The sequence below is a fragment of the Bemisia tabaci genome, chromosome 1 (genome assembly GCF_918797505.1).
Source record: "Bemisia tabaci chromosome 1, PGI_BMITA_v3".
In the NCBI taxonomy this organism is placed as follows: Eukaryota; Metazoa; Arthropoda; class Insecta; order Hemiptera; family Aleyrodidae; genus Bemisia; species Bemisia tabaci.
Window position 1 is genome coordinate 57761615 of NC_092793.1, and position 21836 is coordinate 57783450.

At 39.9% G+C, this 21836-nt stretch overlaps 2 protein-coding genes across 2 annotated transcripts in view; both read left to right on the top strand.

The window, feature by feature from the left end:
- LOC109043195 (uncharacterized) overlaps nt 1-11284 on the top strand; it is a 42983-nt gene extending 31699 nt beyond the window's left edge. The window contains exons 6-10 of the mRNA XM_072304225.1: nt 4775-5024; nt 7308-7497; nt 8321-8485; nt 9040-9174; nt 10983-11284. Coding sequence (XP_072160326.1) covers nt 4775-5024; nt 7308-7497; nt 8321-8485; nt 9040-9174; nt 10983-11177 — 935 coding nt within the window. The 3' untranslated portion in view covers nt 11178-11284. The remainder of the gene's footprint in view (nt 1-4774; nt 5025-7307; nt 7498-8320; nt 8486-9039; nt 9175-10982) is intronic.
- A 2825-nt stretch (nt 11285-14109) lies between these two features.
- LOC109043058 (uncharacterized) lies at nt 14110-21394 on the top strand. Its single transcript, XM_019060090.2, has 3 exons — nt 14110-14554; nt 15925-16527; nt 18748-21394. The coding sequence occupies exons 2-3, from the start codon at nt 16029-16031 to the stop codon at nt 19245-19247; spliced, it is 999 nt and encodes a 332-aa protein (XP_018915635.2). The 5' UTR covers nt 14110-14554; nt 15925-16028; the 3' UTR covers nt 19248-21394.
- The last annotated feature ends 442 nt before the right edge of the window (nt 21395-21836 follow it).

Below are 21836 nucleotides of genomic sequence, written 5' to 3' on the forward strand. Positions count from 1 at the left end.
GTACTACCCCATTACATTTCGTTGGATGATATGGGCATTTCCAATTAATATATGGTAGTACCGCACCTCAAGTTGGACCGTAACATTTGGGTCAGTAACCTAATTTATTGGGGTGCTGCCACGATTGTTTGAAAATGCCCGAGTTGGGTCTTCCCTTCCTCTTTTTTTCCGTGGCGATTTCGTTTCTTCCACAAAGATCTCACAGGATAAGGACTCAATTTTTTTGGAACATCCAGGCCACCTTCCTTGAGCCCCTCCCTCATCTTTGCTAACGGAATCACTGTATCAACTTTGAATCCTCACATGTATGATATTCAAGATCGATCGGACAACTTTGAGATCAGTGTTGCCTGTTGAAGTATATAATTCTACCAGGGCCCTGCGAGATTACCTTGATGGTGGATATTTTAAGTAAAATGCGGCTACACTGTTGCGGACAGCTCAATCACGCGCACGGCCATCAACACCATTAACGGGAGGATCCGAATGCGGCTGACCGAGCTGTCTTTTATCTGTTATCGGTGTCTTCTCGATGAATTAATTAGGCACGGTCCATCTTCATTCAGATTGATGGAAGTTCTCTCAAAGGTGGATCCTCAGGTTTAGACGCTATGTCTCCTGGGCACGGAGGATATATCTTAAGTATTATCCATTTGGGGGATATCGAGAAAAACAACGTTTTAGGGAAGGGAAGTGCATGTGCAAAGAATGTTAGAGCTGAGATTGCCCGCTCATGTTTTGGATTAAATGTACTCCCTGGAAGAGGGCGATGGGAAAGTCTCATGAAGAAATGTTGAGATACCAGTCGCCTTATGACCTTTAGGAGGAGGACTTTTTGAGAACTTAGTTGTATGAACCGAGGATAAGGTTCCGACAGCACGGTTACATGAAGCAAATAGCACGCTCCGGTGAATTCAGAAAGTTGGCAACATCGTTTTCTCTCCATTGAAACCAATGGGTATGAATCGATGCTGAAGTCGGTGAAATGAAAGCTACAATCAGTTGCGAAGCGTAAATGATCGATTATTTCCTCTTTTGAAGTTACGGTAAAGAATCGATTATTAAGGTGTCCGTTGCGAAAACCCTGTTTATCGATCATTTTCCATGGGTTTAGATGGCAAATCAATCGATATATTGCAAAGGATATAGCATTGGATCGCTGCCTGACGATAACTTGGAGAAGCAAAACTTTAAGAATTGTTAACGATGTCTATAGCCGTGCTTAGGCATGAACGCCCTGTGAGCATCAATCACATTATGAGTCAGTGACAATACATTATATCCCACTTGATAGTCCCAAAAGGGGTAATTTGTACTCAGTAAGCTCCAACTTGAGACTTGCAAACAATCCAGTTAAGTACCGTATGAAACAGTTCAACTATTGGGTGTCAAAACCGCAGAAAAGTATCACCGATTTTAGACGGTCAGTGGTGGATTCTTGCTAATTAGTATCATCGAACATAGTCTCCGTTCAGCGCAAACCACACCCGACAGTGGTATCACTTGCTGCCAATTCGCTGAAATTTTTAATCATCTATTTTTTTCTCATCACACTCTGAGTCTCTTTTCAAGTCAATAAATGTAAAAAACACACACGAAATATATTATATTCAAAGAAAAATTGACTATCCTAGTGCTTCATATTTTCAGGGTGCGTTTCCGCTTCATACACGCTGGGCGTGTCGATTTCCTTTGGCATTTTTGCGCTGGTGAATGCATAGCTGAAGTGCGCTCCAGCTAGAATGTATTTAGCAAATGGGTGGTTTTTATGGGAGGATTAAAAATAAACGAGTGGTACGGAATATAACAAAAGAATATGAACTATGCAAAACGATAATCCGGGTATCGGAACTTGGCTGTTTTGAAAACGCCTTCAAATGCGGCGTGATACCTCCCGCATTCCGGAGAGTTCAAATAGTTGTATCATTGCGCCTTAGAAATGCGACGGAAGATTGCAATTGAAATAGCCTTCATGCACGCTGGCCTTTTCGATTTCCGTTAACATTTTTGCAGTCATGAATGCGCTTAAGTGCGCTTCAGCTGGAATTGTATTTAGCAAATGGGTGGTTTTTCTACGAGGATTAAAAATAAACGATTGGTACGGAATATAACAAAAGAATATGAACTATGCAAAACGATAATCCGGGTATCGGAACTTGGCTGTTTTGAAAACGCCTTCAAATACGGCGTGATACCTCACGCATTCCGGAGAGTTCAAATAGTTGTATCATTGCGCCGTATGAATGTGACGGATGATTTAAATGGAAATAGCTTTTTCCGATAGTATGCCGCGGTTATTCTGCAAATATGAAGGACGGATGTTCATTGGTTTTTTTTTTCGGTGGATAATTTTGTTGGGGAAAAATTGGGGAAATCTAGATATGGAGGTCTTATGCTTTGTACGGTAGCACAGTCTTAAACGCCTTCATACTAGACTCTGCACTGATAAATGTGATTTAAGAATATCCTTTTTAACTGAGACAAATTTCTCTTTGATTTATAGACATTTTTAAAAGGTCAAGATATTTTCTTTGAATGACAAATATTTCTTTTGATTCGAATGAGTTTTTTTATGGAAAATTTAAGTTTCTTTAAATTGAATAAAGACCCTATTTGAATACCAAGAAAACTTATTTAAATTAAGAAATCTTTTTATAAAAAAACGATCTTAGCCTTTACAAATTTGTCTTCAAAAAGCAAAGATAATTTTTTTTTTTTTGGAAAAAGTATTTTTTGATCGAGGGTCTTTAATTTTTTTAAGATGCTCCAGTTTCAGGCTCAGGGCAACCATACCCTCTCGATTGTAGTGTAAACCCACACATTTTGACATCACCCGAGTCTTACACAAATAGGAGAGAAATAAAGTGGCAACCTCGTAGAAATGGACCCTCAATTTAGAGTTGACGTCAGGAGTGATTGGAATCGGTCATTTGAAATTCACGGGTGCTTGTCCCCGTCTTGAGTCTGACCGAGTAACTGTTCTCAGTTCTCATGACCACTCTAGGTCTTGGCCCCCTCCACCCGTTCCCTCGCCCATGAACTGGCACTTCCTCTGAGGTGATACATTCCTCGAGCAAGCCCAGGAGACTCCTCGTTCATGACCAGCCTGTCAATTTGTGACGTCATCGAGGATCGTTCATGGCGAGGATGATGGATGAACTTGATACGAGCAGACTAGAGGAAATGAGATGGTAATAGGTCAGGTAGTAATGAGGCATTTTATTTTAGAGTGGTGCCCGTCATCTTTGACCAATGATACCTCTGCAGTTAAGTAGTCGAGTTGTAATTAAAATAGACGATCATTGGAAAATTTAACTAGATTGACACGTTTGGGAGCCAGGGTAGGTATAACAAACTTCAAAATGTCAGGACTGAATCGCGATGGTAACATCTTCCTTTTCAACCAGGAAACAACAAAAATTAAAAATACATTTAACGGAAGAATAAAAAAACCGATCCCGGCTGCTGGTCTTTTTATATCACAAACATGAGGTCTGCAGGCTGATTATTGAAATTGATAAACATAGGAGACAACAGGAAAAAGGAAAGATTCTATTGGTTGAAACAGCTAGATGGTTGTTTTAGACTAAGGGAGAAAATGATAGACTAACTGAAGGATCTCTGTAAGGTTGCCCTTAGTGAGTCTATTTCTTACCTCCGTTGTCCATTGTAAACACCTGCTTCCACTAATGGAATCCCTCTATTTTCTTTTTAACTCCTATGCTTATAGCTTTGTCTATCAATTTCAATAATCAGTCCGCTGGAACTTTTTCTATTTTTATTTATTCTATTTTTTTATTTTTTATTAAAATTTTTTTTATCAACTTTTTGTATTCTGTTGTTTGACCGTGATACCGGAATCCAAAAAGCTCCACAGCCTCAGAAAATTTCCATAACAAAGAGACTTATTTCACGCGAAGACGTTCAATTGTGACATTGAGGCAAACATTTTCATGATACAAGATTTCTGATGGGGCACTCAAAATTCGGCAACGAGGCTTTCGTATGAGTCCCACACAGTTTGAAAATGATGGATCCGAAAGGAATGAATGAAACTGGTTCTCTGGCCGGCGAAAGTGGGACGCTATGGCTAGCTCGCTCCGATCTTCGGTCCCCCGACAGAAAATTGGAGATTGGGTCCCTAATCTTCATTTAACAATCCCACTGATTTTTACTTGTATTCTCTTTATCTAAAGAATTCTCTCCTCAAAATAATATGATTCATTTTTTATCCAATATGAGATTTAACAATGGGTCATGTGTTCGTTTGCTTGCTTCCTTGCTGATTTTTTCGAAATGAAATGTGATACATTTTTATGCGTACTTTAGGGAAGGGAACTTAGATATCAGCCTTATAACTTCAATTGGATATAACATATTCTCCAGTCAAAATGAAACCATCATAATTACTCCTTGAATAATCGCAGCATAAGTTCTTAAGTTACACGAAAGGTAAACTTAAAAAGAACGAAAAATATTTAGTACCTGCAGGAACATTGCGAGGATTATTTAGATGTATACAGAGGTAGAAAATTATGCTTATTTTTGTTACGAGTATGTTACTGTTAAAAAAAAAAAAAAAAAAACAAAAAAAAAAAAAAGAAACAAAGCCCTTCCCTAAGATTATTTCGAATGAAATCCCCTTGTTTTTTTTAGCAGTTAATAGTACAGTCGGCTCTATTTGAAAAGTTGAAAGAGAGAAACAAATGTTTCGAGGCCCATGTTAGCGTGTAGTTCAATGGTAAATTATTTATGGTTGATATTATTTCTTCAGGAGCTCTGAGCCCAGGAGGAGAGACAGTGGCCCCCGCATACATCGCCAAGTACAATCGATTCATCGACACCATCTTGATGAGAGTTAACAAAATCTTGAAGAAAAGCTACGACCCAGTGAACGTCCGTCTTCAAAGCCCGGTCGACACGAAGAAAAAAGGCCCGAAACCTGCCGCTACGAAGAAGAATAAGCCGAAAACCAAGCTGAAGACCAAGAGGCGACCTGTCAACAAGGAAACTCGAACCGATGAGTGAGTATAGAATTGAATTTTAAAATCTATATAAGACACACGTAACGGTAAGTACAACACTCTCATACAACAAATACCATGAAGTAGTTGTTGTACGTGAATTTTTACTGGTAAAATGTGATGAAATAGTGAGGAGATACAGGTGAGGTGAGGTGATGATAAACAGTCTTAAAGCGCCTTAAAAATGAAAACAGAGAAGCACAGCATGTGGCGTGTAGGAAATTGCGACTGGCAAGGAGAATATAACGATGCATTGATGGAAGCGAACTTACCACGAGTTAAAAGTTCCTTCAAATAAAAGGGTATGCAATTTTACTCTCCTCAACGCTAAATTAGTTGCTACCCTGGAAGGCGTTTTTGCGCTCTTAAGGAGATACAATGTCGCGTCGCAGGGAACATGATAAGCTCTTCAACAGCGCATTCGCGTTTTACTCAATTAAAGTTTCTCTTATAATAGTGATAGAATGTCTTCGTGGGAAATTGTAAGCACAAAATTACTTGAGTACAGTCATCGTAAATGAGCCAAGTCAGCAGAGAGGATTCAAATGCACATACATAGTTATGCAGTGTCAAATACAGGGTGAGCGAAAAGTCCCCGACCCCCCCTCTAACTTTTGAACGAATTGAGCTAGGGAAACGAAACTTTGGGGATGTTCCTATCTCAAAGGGGACCATCTTTTGGGGGGGTCAAAATTTTGGTCCCCCCCTCAGGGGGGGACGGGGGCCCCCCAACTTTTTTTTTTCAAATGGCAACCCCTATCTTGTGATACCTCATTCGAAAGAGCATAAAAAACTAAGAATTTTGGCGCAAACCGCAGATCAATATCTTAATTTTTGACCGAGTTATGATAGGTCAAAGGTCAACTTTGACCTATTTTCAAAAAATCATAACTCCGGTTCAAATTATCGTAAAGGAAAAAATAAAACGGGAAAATGTACCAAATTGTGTCCGCTTTTAAGTAAAAATTGCAAAAATCACTTCGATTTAATTTTAAGGGGGGGCTCGGACCCCCAAATACGTCAATTCAAAGGTCATTCAATTTTCCCGCGAAATAAGCCAATTTCCCCTGGATTTGCCGCCACATTATCTCAGTAAGGTCAAAATCAGTTCAACATTACGTTGGCAAGTCCCCAAATTTCGGGAAAAGTTAAAAAAAATGATATTTAAACGGTCAAATTTAATTACCTTAAATATCATTTTTTTTAACTTTTCCCGAAATTTGGGGACTTGCCAACGTAATGTTGAACTGATTTTGACCTTACTGAGATAATGTGGCGGCAAATCCAGGGGAAATTGGCTTATTTCGCGGGAAAATTGAATGACCTTTGAATTGACGTATTTGGGGGTCCGAGCCCCCCCTTAAAATTAAATCGAAGTGATTTTTGCAATTTTTACTTAAAAGCGGACACAATTTGGTACATTTTCCCGTTTTATTTTTTCCTTTACGATAATTTGAACCGGAGTTATGATTTTTTGAAAATAGGTCAAAGTTGACCTTTGACCTATCATAACTCGGTCAAAAATTAAGATATTGATCTGCGGTTTGCGCCAAAATTCTTAGTTTTTTATGCTCTTTCGAATGAGGTATCACAAGATAGGGGTTGCCATTTGAAAAAAAAAAGTTGGGGGGCCCCCGTCCCCCCCTGAGGGGGGGACCAAAATTTTGACCCCCCCAAAAGATGGTCCCCTTTGAGATAGGAACATCCCCAAAGTTTCGTTTCCCTAGCTCAATTCGTTCAAAAGTTAGAGGGGGGGTCGGGGACTTTTCGCTCACCCTGTATGTACGATACAGAGGAATCAAAGAAAGAAAAAAAAAACACTCAAGAATGATTCTTCAATAGCACATTCAAGCTTGAAGACAAAACATGGGAAATTTGTGACGAACTCCGTTAAAACTTGCGCTATCGCCATCCTTCAAACAATTCAGTTTAAATTAATTAATTATGCGAATTATAACTTGGAACTTTGATTCAGTGTTCCTGAGAGTGTTAGAAAGTATACAAACAAAACAACAAAAACCTACATCAAAAACTAAAAATCGATGTGTCATACAACGAACCAATTTTAAAGCTCTGCTGAACTGAATCAAGTTTCCATCTCAAGGCATTTCTTTCCTGACTCCATGAAATGTGTAATTTCCTTCCGAAAAATCCAACATAAGCCTAAAAAGTAGGTCCATTTCTGCTGAACTAATTCTATATGAATGCACGTCCGTGTAATACATTTTTATTAGCCAGACCGTGTATTCATTTTTTTCTTAATTTGTTGATGTTTCACTCAAGGCAGCAACTGAACCGCACCTCTCAGCAGTCTCAAACTTCGAATGCAGTATCGGACTCAGCCTCTTTAAAGGTAGAACCAAAGAATGACCAAGGCAGCAGTCTGCCTACCGATGGAACGACCTCTCCGCAACAAAACGTAGCCGCCTCCAACAGGAGACAACAAAGGAAACGAAAAGTAGTCAAAACAAAGGTAATTTCTCGAGTCTTTTTCACTTACACCTGCACGGAGATAATAACTTCTTGCGGGGGACCCGAAGTTGAGGTCATATGGATCTCTGAAATTTTCAGATCGCGTATCCGAAAACTTGAGGTCCAGCTGCCGAAGTACGGGTCAAACATTTGAAGTACTCCAGTATATACCGAAGGGTTCCAGCCCCTCATTTAGAGTAGGAAATAGTTCTTTGCGATTTACCTCCATTGCGTGCTTTCAGTGCAACGAGTCTCTGTATTGTGGTCAGAATAATCGTGCTGCGGCTTTAAAACGCCTTCATTTCCAAGTGATACTCAACGCTTCGGCATGAAATTAGTTTTCAACTGAGAGAGACAGAGATTATTTTTTGTTTCGAACATGATTTCGGCTAGGAGAGCCTTTATTTTAATTTACTACTCGTTAATTGCAATGAGCGTTAGATAATAGCTAGTTACTCTCTGAAACACCGAAGTATAGACTTTTGGAACTGTGATAAGCAAGAAAAGGGGAAGAGAAAGTGAGAATAGCCACGTCGACAGTGGCGTGGCGTGCTTTGCGATGTATCGATTGATCTGCCCTTTAAACCTACAGAAAAGGGTCGATAAACAGGGTGTTCACAACAAACACCCTAATAATCGATTATTTACCGTAGCTTCAAAAGGGGGAATATCGATAATCGATCATATCGTGGTATATAGAGCCTACTATCAGTTTTCTTTTTAGAGAAACGCCATGTAATAGAAAATATGATTTTCATGTAAAATGGTAACGTTTGTGTTAAAAAAACAAGTGTGTTATTTTCAGTCTTAATTTGTTGTTTCAGACGAAGGTGCAGATAGCGAGAAATAACCCAAGAGCAAAGGCCACCCTGTATGGTTTGTCATCTATGCGACGGGACGGTGACGTCACAGCTAATGTTATGCGCTCGCATACAACTGTGAGGGCGAAATTCTTGGTCGGTCCACTCACCCTCAAAGTAGAGAAAGAGGTAAATCCTGACAATTTTCGACAAGTTCATCAATTATTTTAAAAATGAAATTTTTTTCTGCAGAAGACTGTTTCTTCATTAAACCACCAAAAACTGTTGAACTAACCGTAATGAAGAAAAAAATTGAAACGGAAGTAATGTAATATAATAAAGTTAGTGGAATTAGTTTTATTTAAGTAGATAAAACATAAAACCTTATCCATTCAAGTTTTCTACAGATTAAAATATTTTCTGTCCTTTAATTTTTGTTTACTGTCAGCATCGATCAACCGATAGGTACCAAAAACTTGCATTATTATGTTGAATATTCCCAAATATTATTTCAAGTTCTCATTAACTAAGTAGTAATGTTAAATTCACAGCCCGCGATGTTAAAAATCATTGAGCTGAATTCGCTTTCACCGAGAGGAACATATACGACACAGCCGTTTAATGTGAAAAGCATTCTGCACTATGAAAACATCGATGCCATTTGACAGCTGTACATTCGCTTCATATGATTAAATGACGTTTTATTAAATGTATTCATACTGTCCCTTGTAAAACGTTCACAGTTTGGCCGCGGTGTAAAGAAAGAGTTGCGAAGTGCTACTGCAACGACCGCTGAACTGGTGGGCAAACTGAATCTTCGAGTTGTGCAGGGAGGAGCTGCAACCCTCCACTCAATCAGGGTCCTCCAGCCCAAACAGGTACGAAACTCCTTAGTTTTTTTCAAAAAACTCTGCTAAATAATTTTACAATCAAGTTAATGAAGTTAGTTGAGACATTTTGTGTTGTATTCAAGCAGATATTTTTAATTCCTTCTAATGACCCCACCAAGTTCCACCAAGAACCAACCGCTCGACACCAAGAAAATACTCCTTTTCGAGAGCGAGCACGGTACACTGTAGAATACGCGCAATGCATGAAGTATCCTGCACACTTGTAAGGCGCTGATATACTTTGCGCGCACCGTACTGTACGCGCAATGCATGAAGTATCCTGCACACTTGTAAGGCGCTGATATACTTTGAGCGCACCGCACTGCACGCGCAATACATGAAGTATCCTGCGATCTTTTAAGGCGCTCCTATGCGTTTTGACCCATGCGCGTGCCAGCCCCGCACCGCCGGTCGCTCTGGATTTGACGCGATTATTCAAACTTGCGCAATCAGCGGTTTTCAACTTAGGATTTTGAAGTTCGTTGGAATTATTGTCATTTCAAATGATGAAACATTTCATAAAACCCAACTAATTTGCTCCTCTTCATTTACATATTTTTATAAATAATTTTTTCTTGCCCAATAAGTTGCTCATCAATTAATGTTAGACGAATAAGAGTAGCGTTGACCTCCGAACTTAACTTTTGTCTTACCCAGCTACATTGCTTCGATTATTATCATTGTAGGTCTCTGAACATCTATATGTTGTCTCCAAATCCATTTAAATGGGCCTATTGCAAACTTCAGTCGGAGCAAAAAGGAGAGCTTTTCCTTACAGAAAATGACTAAAAAATTACGATGAGAGCATCGGGAAAGTCTGAAATACTGTTCTAACTTCACAGTCTGCAAAAGAAGTATGCGTCTTTTTAAGCTTTACGCTAGAAGAACAATACTACGGCATAGGTGAACATTCTGTAAGAGGAGTCTATCCACCCAATCCTTGCCACTATGATGCTACGCATTATTCAAAATGGCCGACGCCAACCCACAAAAATACACGTGACAAGATGGGATTTTATCATCTGGCGTGTTTATATTTACATTTTTTTCACGTTGATAAATAATCCTAAGCCGGGAATAATTCAATGGAACGATTCCTCTCACAAAATGTTCACCTGTGTGATTGTGAAATTAGGAGCGTATTTCAGACTTCCCCGATGCGCTCATCATGATTTTTGAGCCATTTTCTACAAGAAATAACTACTAGTTGGACGTATTTCTATCAAACTGAACTAAGCGCCGTTGGGGAAGGAAGGGAGAGGGGGGCTTGGATTGGCGAGCACTGGAAAAAAAAACCACATTCGATCTAGAGTCCAAACTCTTAAAAACATCGACAAGAAAAAGTACTCTTGATTCAATCAAAATCTAGCTTAAATCAAGAACCAAACCTCTTAATTTAAGCGGATTTCGTTTTGATTCAAGCAAAAATCCGATTGAATCAAGATTATTTTTTTCTTGTCAATGTTTTCAAGACTCTGGACTCTAGATCCAATGTGTTTTTTTTTTCCAGTGGGTGTTGCGGAACGCGATACTTGTTCCCTCGTTCCGTCCTATACTCGCGATGCTTTTCCATGGCGCTTATTTCCTTTTGACAGAACGCGCTATCCGGGATTCTCAAATCCTCAGAAGGAACTCAATTTGGCGCTCAGTTCCGTTTAACAGAAATACGTCCAGTTTTGCACTGGCTGAAGTTTGTAACAGGACCATTGCATCCATTTCCATCAAAGAATTCTAATATGTACGGGCGCATTTGTCGCTACATTTTGTTTGATAATGAGTTTCTGTTTCGTGGTCAGCAGGTGCGGATCGACACGGGAGCCCCGGAGGACAACGACCAAGACCAGACGCGGGAGTTCATGTGGAAGAGGTCATCCAACATCGCGCACCTCGTCGCCGAGAAACTCACCGCTGTGACCAGGTCCATGCTCCAGCCACCCCCGCAACAGATTCCCGCCGAACCCACCCCCATCCCTTTCGCCAAAGCCGCGTAGGCTAGACTAGCTTAAGAACCCACCCGGTGACTCCGAGTCAACTTAATTGTTATCCACGGTGATACATGAAGACTGGAAATTTAAAATATCCTCTATCATCACACAGAAAAATTAAAAAACTTCTTTCAAATTTTAAACAAAACTATTTAATTTTATGATTTGTTTTGCTCAAAAATGTGTTTTTCAGCTATAAAATAATGGTCTCAATGCTTTTCATCTTGTGAAAATAGATATTTTTTGACCTGACAAGATTTGTTTAGAGCCCTGAAAATTTTCTCTGCGTCTGAGACAAATTTTGTAACAAAGCTAAGAGACGTTTTTCAACTTTTGTTTTGTTTTTGCTCACTGCAGCTGTTGCTAGGATCGTGCAATTGGTTCCTCCCACCACAGGAATTTTGTTAAATGTTACAAAAGTTTCATAAAATTGCATATAGGACTTTTAAGGGTCGATTATGCAACGCACCAAAAAAAAAAACTCAAAGAAACTTTAAAATTTGTCCCATCATAATTTTACTTTATAAATTCAAAATTAAGTTTTGTATATTTCCCAACGTCTCGCCTATTGATGGCATCAAAAAATATAACGGGATTGTATTCTATACAATTTCATGAAACTTTGCATCATTGCAAGAATCTGATAACCAAAAAATGGACATTCTCATTTGACTATAACAGCCTGACTTTTAAAAAAATGCCTCAATCGAAAGCAAATGAAAGGAAGCGAGCTGAATGAGCGCAATCTTAGAATCACCTGATTTTACCTTGGATATTTTCGTTTTCAATGTTTACTCTTTTTTATAGAACGTATCATCGCATCGAGTCGTAATGGTCTTATTTTGGGGAGGAGGGACATTTTACCGCAGGATAGCTCGCATTTTACCTTTTCCTCAAAATTCAAAAACGGGTGGTGGCAAAGCTGTGACTTCAACTGTCCTCCTGAAGTATAATTTTTTTTTTAATCCGAAAAAGGTCCTTCGTCAGGACGGACAAGAGCACTGCTTTGTCACCATCTCTTATTTAATTTTCAAAAAAAAATATCAAAAGCGAGCCTCACTATTCTGTGGTTGAAATCAATTTTAAGAGCGAGCTTGTATTTTAATTCAAGTTTGTATGATCTTCTCTGGAGGATGTTTTGATGAATTGACAAAATATATCATTGCATCATTACTCAAGAAAGGCTTAATTTTTATGTAATATTTCTCCCTTTTTTATTTTTGTAAATTGTTGAGACGATGATTGCCGGTTACAAAACTTTGCCGTAAGATACTTAAAAAATGATTACATCAAATCAAACGCTCCGAGACAGCATCGAAGGTTGAACATACTTCGTTTGATTTAAACTGAGGCCATTACGACTGATACCAACAATAAGTTTGTCTCAGTCATCAGTGTTTAATGCTCAATATTGTGTTAATTCTCTGGTCTAGAAAACAGATATTGTGAAAACAAATTATAATATAGACCCTAGGAAATGTGTGATTTGTACATTTTATAAATACGCTAATTTATTTGTAAATTATTTCTGTTACTTTTAATTTATAACTCTGCGTTTCCTTAATTTATTTTCTCTTTCTCTCATCCACATAAATTTTTCTCAGGAATGTTGTAATTTTACATGTAACATCTTCAACGACCTCTTTCATCCATATTTTTTTATTCGATTTTTTTTAGATTAGTTAATTTATTGTCTTCAGGAACAAATCTCAACTGCTATCTGTCAAACTGCTATCTTTTACGCATATATAAGTTATGAATGCAAAAACTATGTATGTATGTGCCCATAGAACAGAGTTTCCGATTTCATCCGCCACTAAATGCAACTTGCATTGTTACTGCCTGTAAAAGCTTTAATGATAATAAATGTTCTTCTTTTCGAAAGATTTTCTAAATTTCAATTACTCAAATCCCGATTTTTCGATCAGACTTGTCGAAAATCATTCCTGTGTAGCTACGAGGACCGAAGGTGCAATCCCGTTTGCTTGCTTGATCAAGAGATGAGCAAAATAAGGTATCTATGAATTTGTGCTCAGCATCTATTCAAAAATTCAGCATTCCATCCGATATACAAGCTCTTTCCCAAAAAATCAATCTAACGTCCAATTACAATGTCTAGCTCAGTGACTTTCCGCCTACGAGATTTTCCTCATTTTGAATCCCATGCCTAGACCTTCTGCAGTTCAAGGATCACCGGTTTCCGGCTCAAGGATTCCCTTCTTTTCCGCGAGATCGCGCGCCGTGTCATTAGTTGAACGTTGTTTTAGAGTACTTTGGCACCGTGCCGTAGGCGCATACACCAGCGGCGCTTAGCAGGGTAATTACTTTGTTATTATTGGTCTTCACACGGTTGCCGTGTAGCGACACTGTAATGTAAGAATGTAAGTGTCTGAAATAGTGCACCACGTTACTCATCTCCTCTTCAGAGTTTTTTTCGAAGAAAACAATTGACAGAACAGTGAGTGAGTGGCAAATTTATACATGATTGAAAAAAACATCACGATCCTGCGAAATTTCCTTGTCAATATGCCATCATCGACCACGGCGTACCCTTTTGTCACAAGCAGCGTCATGGGGGGATGTAATTAGTGGCGTCTTCATTGGTAGCATTGGTTTGAGCCCGGTTTTCATGTAATTTCTCATCAATAAGTTAGGATGAGCACTAGCTGCATTTTATTAATTAATTTTTATAGAAAACCAGCATCAATAGAATTTTCCTCTATGAATGTCCAATTTTCCATTTTACGAATATTTAATAAACATCACGATAAAATAAATCTGGCAACCATTACTATGAGCTTCCCGCGAACAATCCGTTCGTTAATTATTTCGCTCCGCAAGTGAGCAATAAAGACGTAGACGATACTCAATCATTTCATGCAATAAGATCGCGTGTGAAAATTTGTTGTATCTAAAATTCTGACAACGCTTTTTTGCTTACGTTTTCCCGTTTTGCGGTATAATTTGCTGATGTAAAATCGAATGCAAGGATTTACCAGCATAACTTGGCAATAGTTATAGTTGTCTAAATTCATTATAATCATAGTTTGTTCGTTCACACTTAAGAGGAATGGTTGCTCAGGGGGGGAAACTCTGAGTTTTAATCGCATGGTTTTTCCGAGGTTTGTTATTGTGTGAACGCATCAGTTCGAAATTTGAGCACCAAAGATACGATGCTTCCGTGCTTTGGTTTGAGGGAAAAGAAAGACTTTTAAAAGTGCACGAGAGAAATTTTTATTTATTGGTGAATGAAGTGCGGTTATCTTTACAATAGTTGTGGGAAATTTCTCACGGAGAGACTCCAGCATTGATTGACAACGAGTTTCTTGTACACATCGATTTTCCAGAGAAACTTTTGGTTGCTTTGTCAGTGGACATGAACAGTAAGTTAAATTAACTCAGTAGCTAATTTTTTAATTGTTCAACCAAAACCTACTCCCATAATAAATATATTTTGCCCAAGTAATAATGTTGGGTTATACATGGGTTGCATTTTGCAAAAAGGAAACAAGAGCATGACGACGTTTCTAGAATTGTGCAAGTTACATTCTTTGCAATACATTTCTGAAATCATACAAAAAATGTTTACTATGGTAATTTTCGTCTTGAATTTATAGTTTATTGATATTAAAGATAAAACTTGTTTACATGATCAGTTTACATTTACAACGTAAAAAAAGTTGCACAATCTTAGCAACATTGAAGTAATCTTAGTCCCTCTATGCAAAATGCAATCCACATGGCCTGCTAGATGGGGACAAAAGGTGCGGTAAATCTCACCTTAGCCTGCTTGGTTTTGAACCCAGACCGACTTTTGGGTGGAGATGATTGAAGATCTGATAACTTTTACTCTTGTCCCTGAGTATTTAACGAAAGCATAGAAATAGAAATAGATGTGAATGAAACAAGATTTCTCATCTTACCTCGGAAAAATTGTGGTAGATTTTAAAGTGCTCAAATAGGTTGAACCACATGCAATGTACAATGAAAAACTTGCAATGCCACAAATTAAAGTGTGAATGTTTTTTATCTCAATATCGGTGATGAGGAAACGTGTAACTGCGCATGCGCTGGAGTGTATTCTCAGCGGTAATCGTGATCACCTGACATCAAGTCGAAGCGATACTATTGAAGGCGCTCTGAGCAACTATTCCGCCACAGAGGTATTGCACAGTATCAGACGAAAATGAAGGCGCACTGCCGTGCGTAAATTGACTGAGTATAGTTTTCCATTGCGTAGAGTTCCACTGATCCTAGGATATGCGGCTCATGTTCGATCCATTTTTAAGAAACTCGGTATCAGGTGGCATTTTTTGACGGAGAACTTGAATTTCAACTCAAATTTTTAAAAGTCGAAAATCTAAGACGGTTGACGTAACCTTAAATGCCATCTCGGCACCTTTTCGGTCAATCTTAGTGAAGTTCGGTAACACGGGGTATTTTTGGACAGGAAACTCGGAATTTTAGTCAAATTTTCAATTTTCGAAAATCCAATATGGCGGACGTGGCTTAAAATGCTATTTTGACGCCTCCAAAACTATCCAACTTGTCAATTGTGGTATCTATTATTTTCTGTCAAGTTTTAAAACCTACGTACTCTCAGCTTATTTATACCTCGCAATATCGGCACTCTTCACTAGACAGTTCCTTACGATATAAACATGATCATGTTAAGTAATGGAGATACGTCGATGTAGAGATTAGCCATAAATATTAAAACTTCCGATGATGTATACATTTCTTTCGCTTGTAGGATTCCTGCTGCAGCTTTGAAGCCAGGATACAGCCAGTTTTATACCTCTGAAAATTCAACCGATCCGAAACAACCTAAGCATTAAATTTGAGTCCAACACGAAGATGCTCCTGCACGTTCTAGTTCTCTTAGCGTCCGCTTGGAGCGCTCTAGGCTCCGATTGCTCCTGGCAGGGCATCCCATGGTGCGGACTCATTGGCTCCTGCGGCAAGGACCACTACATGCGAACAGGATTCAACCACGGGAGCTGCATCCTCCAGGTCACCAGATACTGTTGCCCGAAGAGCGACGGCGACGACGTCCAGGACGTGATCCTCTGCGAGCACGACCAGTTCAACGGCGACTGCATCGTGACGTCGCTGACGGGCAACAAGAAGTGCCTCAATGTCGAGAAGAGCGATTGGGCGTCATCGGTGAACACGCTCGGCAAGTGCGTCCGACTCTACGAGCACGAAAACTGCGAAGGGAAGTCTAAGGCGTATTATCCGGGGAGCTTCGGACACGACAACCTGTGGGAGATGAACGATTTGGTGACGTCAGTCGGGTACTGCTACGACCACGACCAGGCCAAGGAGGGCTGCGATCGAGCCAAGCGGCAGATAGGTAAGTTCGAAATAGACTCATCCTGCCAGACTTGTGGAGTAAGCATGTCGAATATGGATGGTTCCAACCACGACAATAGTTTTGTGTAGTCAGTAGTGTTAGACCATTACAATTTTCTCATTAACGAACCCAAATTCTAACTTTCACAAGGGATTACACACTGATTGGTCACCGTGAAGAGTATGAATTACAACAAAAAAGAATTTTATGATTTTGACAAACTTTATGGTAGGTAGGTAGGTAGGAATTTTATTTTTTTTTATTCTACAAAAGAGTTTACAAAGAGTATACAAAATGAAAATTACATGCGAAAATGACAATAAATTGGCAGGGATATTAAGACAAATTTAAGATTCTACAGCAGAAAAACATGAGGACATTAAGACAGCAGATCAGGCCCAAAAGAGTGTGATAAAATAGAAGACTTTAAATGAAGTCAGCCAATGATTAGAGAGCATGTAGGAAGACTGGAGGTAGTGTAGGTTAAGGCATTAAACAAAGCGTAGAGAGACATTTAGAGCCAGAAAGTAAAGTCTGAGAGAGCTAAGTAAGGACCTTAATTTGATGTAGAAGACTGCCCGGCTGCACCTTTCGGTATATCAACAGGTAGGTAGGTAGGGGCATACCTTAGAATGTGCATAAACAACAACATATTTTCTTCCTATCTTAAAGTTACTTAGTGTTGCTTAGTTTAAAGAAAATAAGACATCATGAAGAAATTAGGCAATGTCTGATTTACTCGAGCTGAATCTAGCTAAATCCGTCCATTTATTCGCGTATCAAACGATGGGCAATGCTAATAACGCCTTGATGCAACTATTCGTACTTAATGGATGTCCATATTGCCTATACAGTGAAATGAGGGCGTTTTGGTCACGGTGCATTGACGCGACGCCCTCGGCCTCCTGCAGCCGGTAGCCAGGAAGCTCATTTTTTATCATAACAACTGAACGCAACTATTTTTGCTTAATAGATTTTTATTGGGGGGCACGCCCCCTGGCCGCTTCGTGTTACTTCTGGTTAGTATAGGTAGTTATACAGCCAACACAAATTTTGTGTTGAATTTGGTACGGTTTGCGGTGAATTTAGCGCAGGAAAAAATTGAGAGACTGGGAAAATGATGCATTTCTCCGATTGCGACGTTGGTATTCACCATTCATTTTTTATTGAATTCCTTCAAGAAAACCAGGTGACACTTTCTCGTGAAATCATCAATCTAAGGCTAGGGTTATTTTGTGTTTTACCTCTCGTATTAACCAAACTTTTGTGTTGAAATCTCTCTCTGTGTAGGAATCCTGAAGAGAATTACAGCTGTCTCGAGGAGACATCCCCCTGTACCTTCTTCTTTTTTGACACTCTTCAGTTTGACTTAGAAGTGAACACTTTGGAGACTTAAATGCAGCTGTAGAAAAGTAAACCAATTCTTGGCGTGATAACTCCCTATTCGTCCAGTCTGGATGACCATGATAGCCATTTCGGAAAATATTCTCTTTTTCAACACCTCAGTGAGTTGAGAAACACACAGGGAGGCTTGGAGACTTAAACGCAGCGATAGAAAAGTAAACCAATCCATGAAGTGACAGTCCGCTTTTCGTCCAGTCTTAGTGACCATGATAGCCATTTCGGAAAACATTCTCTTTTCCAACACCTCAATGAGTTAGGGAGCACACAGGGAACCTTGGAGACTTAAACGCAGCGATAGAAAATGAAAAAAATTCATGATGCGACAATTCTATTCGTCAACTCCATTTTCACAACAGAAGGAACTAAGTTCCATGGCAAATGACTAAACTTTTGTATTGAAATTTCTCTCTGTGTAGGAGTCCTGAGGAGAATTACAGCTGTCTCGAGGAGACATTTGCCTGTGCCTTTTTTCCCCTGTGCCTTCTTCTTTTTTGACACTCTTCAGTTTAACTTAGAAAGTAAACACTTTGGAGACTTAAATGCAGCTGTAGAAAAGTAAACCATTTCTTGACGTGATAACTCCATATTCGTCCAGTCTGGATGACCATGATAGCCATTTCGGAAAACGTTCTCTTTTCCAACACCTCTAACGAGTTAGGAGGCACACAGGGAAGCTTGGAGACTTAAACGCAGGGATAGAAAAGTAACCCCATTCATGACGCGACAATTCTATTCGTCTACTCCATTTTCAACAGACGGAACTAAGTTCCATGGCAAATGACCAAACTTTTGAAATTTTTGTTTGTGTGGACGCAGGTGGAGGCGGATGCCAATGGGCGGCGGACGTGCTGACGGTGGGCTTCCTGCCGTGGCTGCGGCGGATCCAGAACCCGAACCCGGACTCAGCGGCGCGGTGGTGGCAGATCGGGCACAACGACCGGGTGGAGTCGATGGAGGCGGTGATCGAGCGGCGGCACCTGGGCAGGGGCACGGACACGAACCCGGCGACGCGGGACTTCGCCCAGCAGATGGGCCGCTCCAACGACGACGCCGGGCACATCCTCGCCTCCCGCCTCGGCGGACTCGGCAACGACACGGCCAACATCTTCCCGCAGAGCCGCAACATCAACCGCGGGGTCTGGGCCCAGGCCGAGGCCGACGTCGCCAACGCCGTCCAAAACCGCGGCAGGGTCAGGTACACCGTCAACCTCGAGTACGACGGCCACTACGAGACCAGGCCCTTCAAGATTGTCTACAGGGTCGTCGATGATACCACCGGGGAGGTCCTCTTCCTCAACGACTTGGTCAATCCCTAGTCGCCCTCTGCCTATCAGCCAAGAGATAAGTAAATGGACGTCTTTCTTCTAAAAGGAACTTCAGCAGCCTGATTGTTGAAATTCTGTGGTTGTCGGATAGACATGGATTACATAGGTTAAAAGGCGGAGCGTGATTGGTCGGCTATGTCTAGTCTAATCGCTGCTTTATCGTGCCTTTGTCAAGTTGAATGGACGACATACTGTCGGAAACTTAAGAGATGCCTTTAACTTGTCGAGAGTTCCACTCGTCATAGGCACGATAAAGCAGCGATAAGACATAGCCGACCAATCACGCTCCGCCTTTTAACCTGTGTCACCTATGTCTACCGGATAAACACAAAATTTCAATAATCAGCCTGCAGACGTTTGGGAAAGATGGGGTGTCCTCGTGCAAGCAGCATAACGACGGTGTAAGTCGGCAATCACATACCTCGGTTTGCGACGTCGCGTCGCAGACTTCCGCATACTCTATTTTTTAAACGGAAAACTACTCAACGGCACATTCTTCAAAACTGCCGTGATTTTTCTTCTCCAAGAGAGGAAAATTCTGCAAAAACTTCAAGGAAGGATGTCAATTTGTTCTCCTTTAAAAAAATAACGAAGAGGCGGAGATTTTCAGACACCGCAAACGAGATATGTGACTGCGGACTTACGCCCTCTCGATAAGAAAAATGGAAAAAAGGGAATTGCAATTAAATAAAAAAGAGCTTAGCGCCAAAATATGCGGTTACAGGACGAGTTGTCAACGATTTTTTGTCCGCGCACCTGTTTTTTCCAGTAATTTTCGTCCACGCGTTTTTTTGGCACGGGAGTTTTGGTCCACGTGCCAGTTGAGACCCTAAGTTAATTGGCCCACATGTAAATACAAACGACAATTGCTCACGACGTTTTTGGGTGAAAATGTATAATGTCTTGGAAGAATGAGGGTTTGCTTCTTTTTTTGTTTTGTCTGTTTGGTCCAACGGAGAATAATATATAGTTGAGAATTTTGGTAAAAATGGGGGAGCGTCAATTCCATGAGACAAAATTCACCAAAACTCTCTGCACCTCTTTGGTGTAACAGGACTTAGTAATTATCTTTCAAGAAATTCCCACCTTGTCATACCTGAACCGGATAAACCTCTATATTTGCCTCAGCTAAAGGCTCTTAGATTTTTCCTGTGTTCGATAAGTATCTTGATTTATTTTGCGAGGAAAGATCTGTACTTTTAAAGGATGCCTGTCATTCTTAATACGTTCGATTTCGTATGATACTGTGCAACACCTCGGTTGTGAAATAGTTGCTTCAGGAGCCGCCGCACGGCGGGCAATGACGCATTGGCGCCTACAAACCTGAGTGGATACTTCAAGCATTGTGCAATGCGTGAAGTATCCACTTAGGTTTGTAGGCGCCAGTGAGCCTCTGGCGCTGGCCTCGCGCTGCTAACTGATGAGCCGTGAGTATGTGACAAGAGCGCTGTGGACAGGGCTCATGAGCTAAAGAGCGTTCCCGTCCCCGTCGTCGCCACTGACGTCACTGGCGCTTTATACCTCTCATTCATTCTTACGGCCCTCGACAAACGAGCACACTCCTTCGTTCTGGCCCACCTCTAGTTCCGTTCAGCAGAAATAAAATCCGGGGATTAGGTACCTTGAAATTTATAAAATTAATTCGAATATTAATTCTATTTTTTGCTGATGATGAGAGAAGGATTAGAAAGACTGAAAAAAAGAGAAGATGTGGGTAAATGCATGATCACCAGATTTATTACGACATTGAAAAAAATGGAAGAAAAGTAAAGATGATGATTTAACAACAATTTTAGAGAAAGTATTTAGTTTTAATTGGTAATAAAACATAAAAACATTTAAGTCAGGCTTTTCCACAGGGTTGAATTGTACATGCTATTGAGTTATGATACACAGTTTGAAAATTGATGAATTAAATTAATGACTAGCAATAAACGAAATAATTCAAATGCACTTGCAACACTGGAAAATAGAGCTTAGCCAAGAGATGCTGATGAAAATGTAAGATGGCTTTTCACTGCTCTATGAAATGAGAGTAGGTATACAACGAATGTAAACTAATTAAAAAAGAGGAGAGGGAAAAAAAATTAACTTGGGAAGTCAATAGTTTTTTAAAAGTTGGAAAAAGTGATTTTGGGCCCTTTCATTCTAATGCTCATTCTACAAAATGATGCAACTTCTACAGCTTTTTGACAGTAATGTCAACAAACCAATATGCTCTGAACTTTAAGTATAAATGTATCAAGTAGCACAGGTTGCAAAAATTTGCAATTATAAGGTGAACTTATTGCTGTTGTATTGGAATGTTGTGTGTGTTGCCTGCTGTCTATGTGTTGGGAAAAGGAGCTCTTTTTATTGAACTTCGTTGCAGTAAAACTGAAGAAGCTGCGATTTTTTATGCCGTTCTAATTGCATATTATTTTCATCTCTTCATCATTTCATTGATTGTTTAAAATTCACATTTATTGACCAAATGATAGACAAAAATTGAAATTTGACAGTAAAAAAATGCAACCTAGGTTTACTAAATTGCAAAATTATTTAAATAATTTTGATGCACCGTGTGTTACTTACTTGAGG

Excerpts from the sequence above, each read along its gene's own strand:
- LOC109043058 (XM_019060090.2), top strand. The coding sequence starts at position 16,029 with ATGCTCCTGCACGTTCTAGTTCTCTTAGCGTCCGCTTGGAGCGCTCTA. Across the intron at positions 16,528-18,747 it reads TCGAGCCAAGCGGCAGATAG|GTGGAGGCGGATGCCAATGG; the intron begins GTAAGTTCGAAA and ends GTGTGGACGCAG.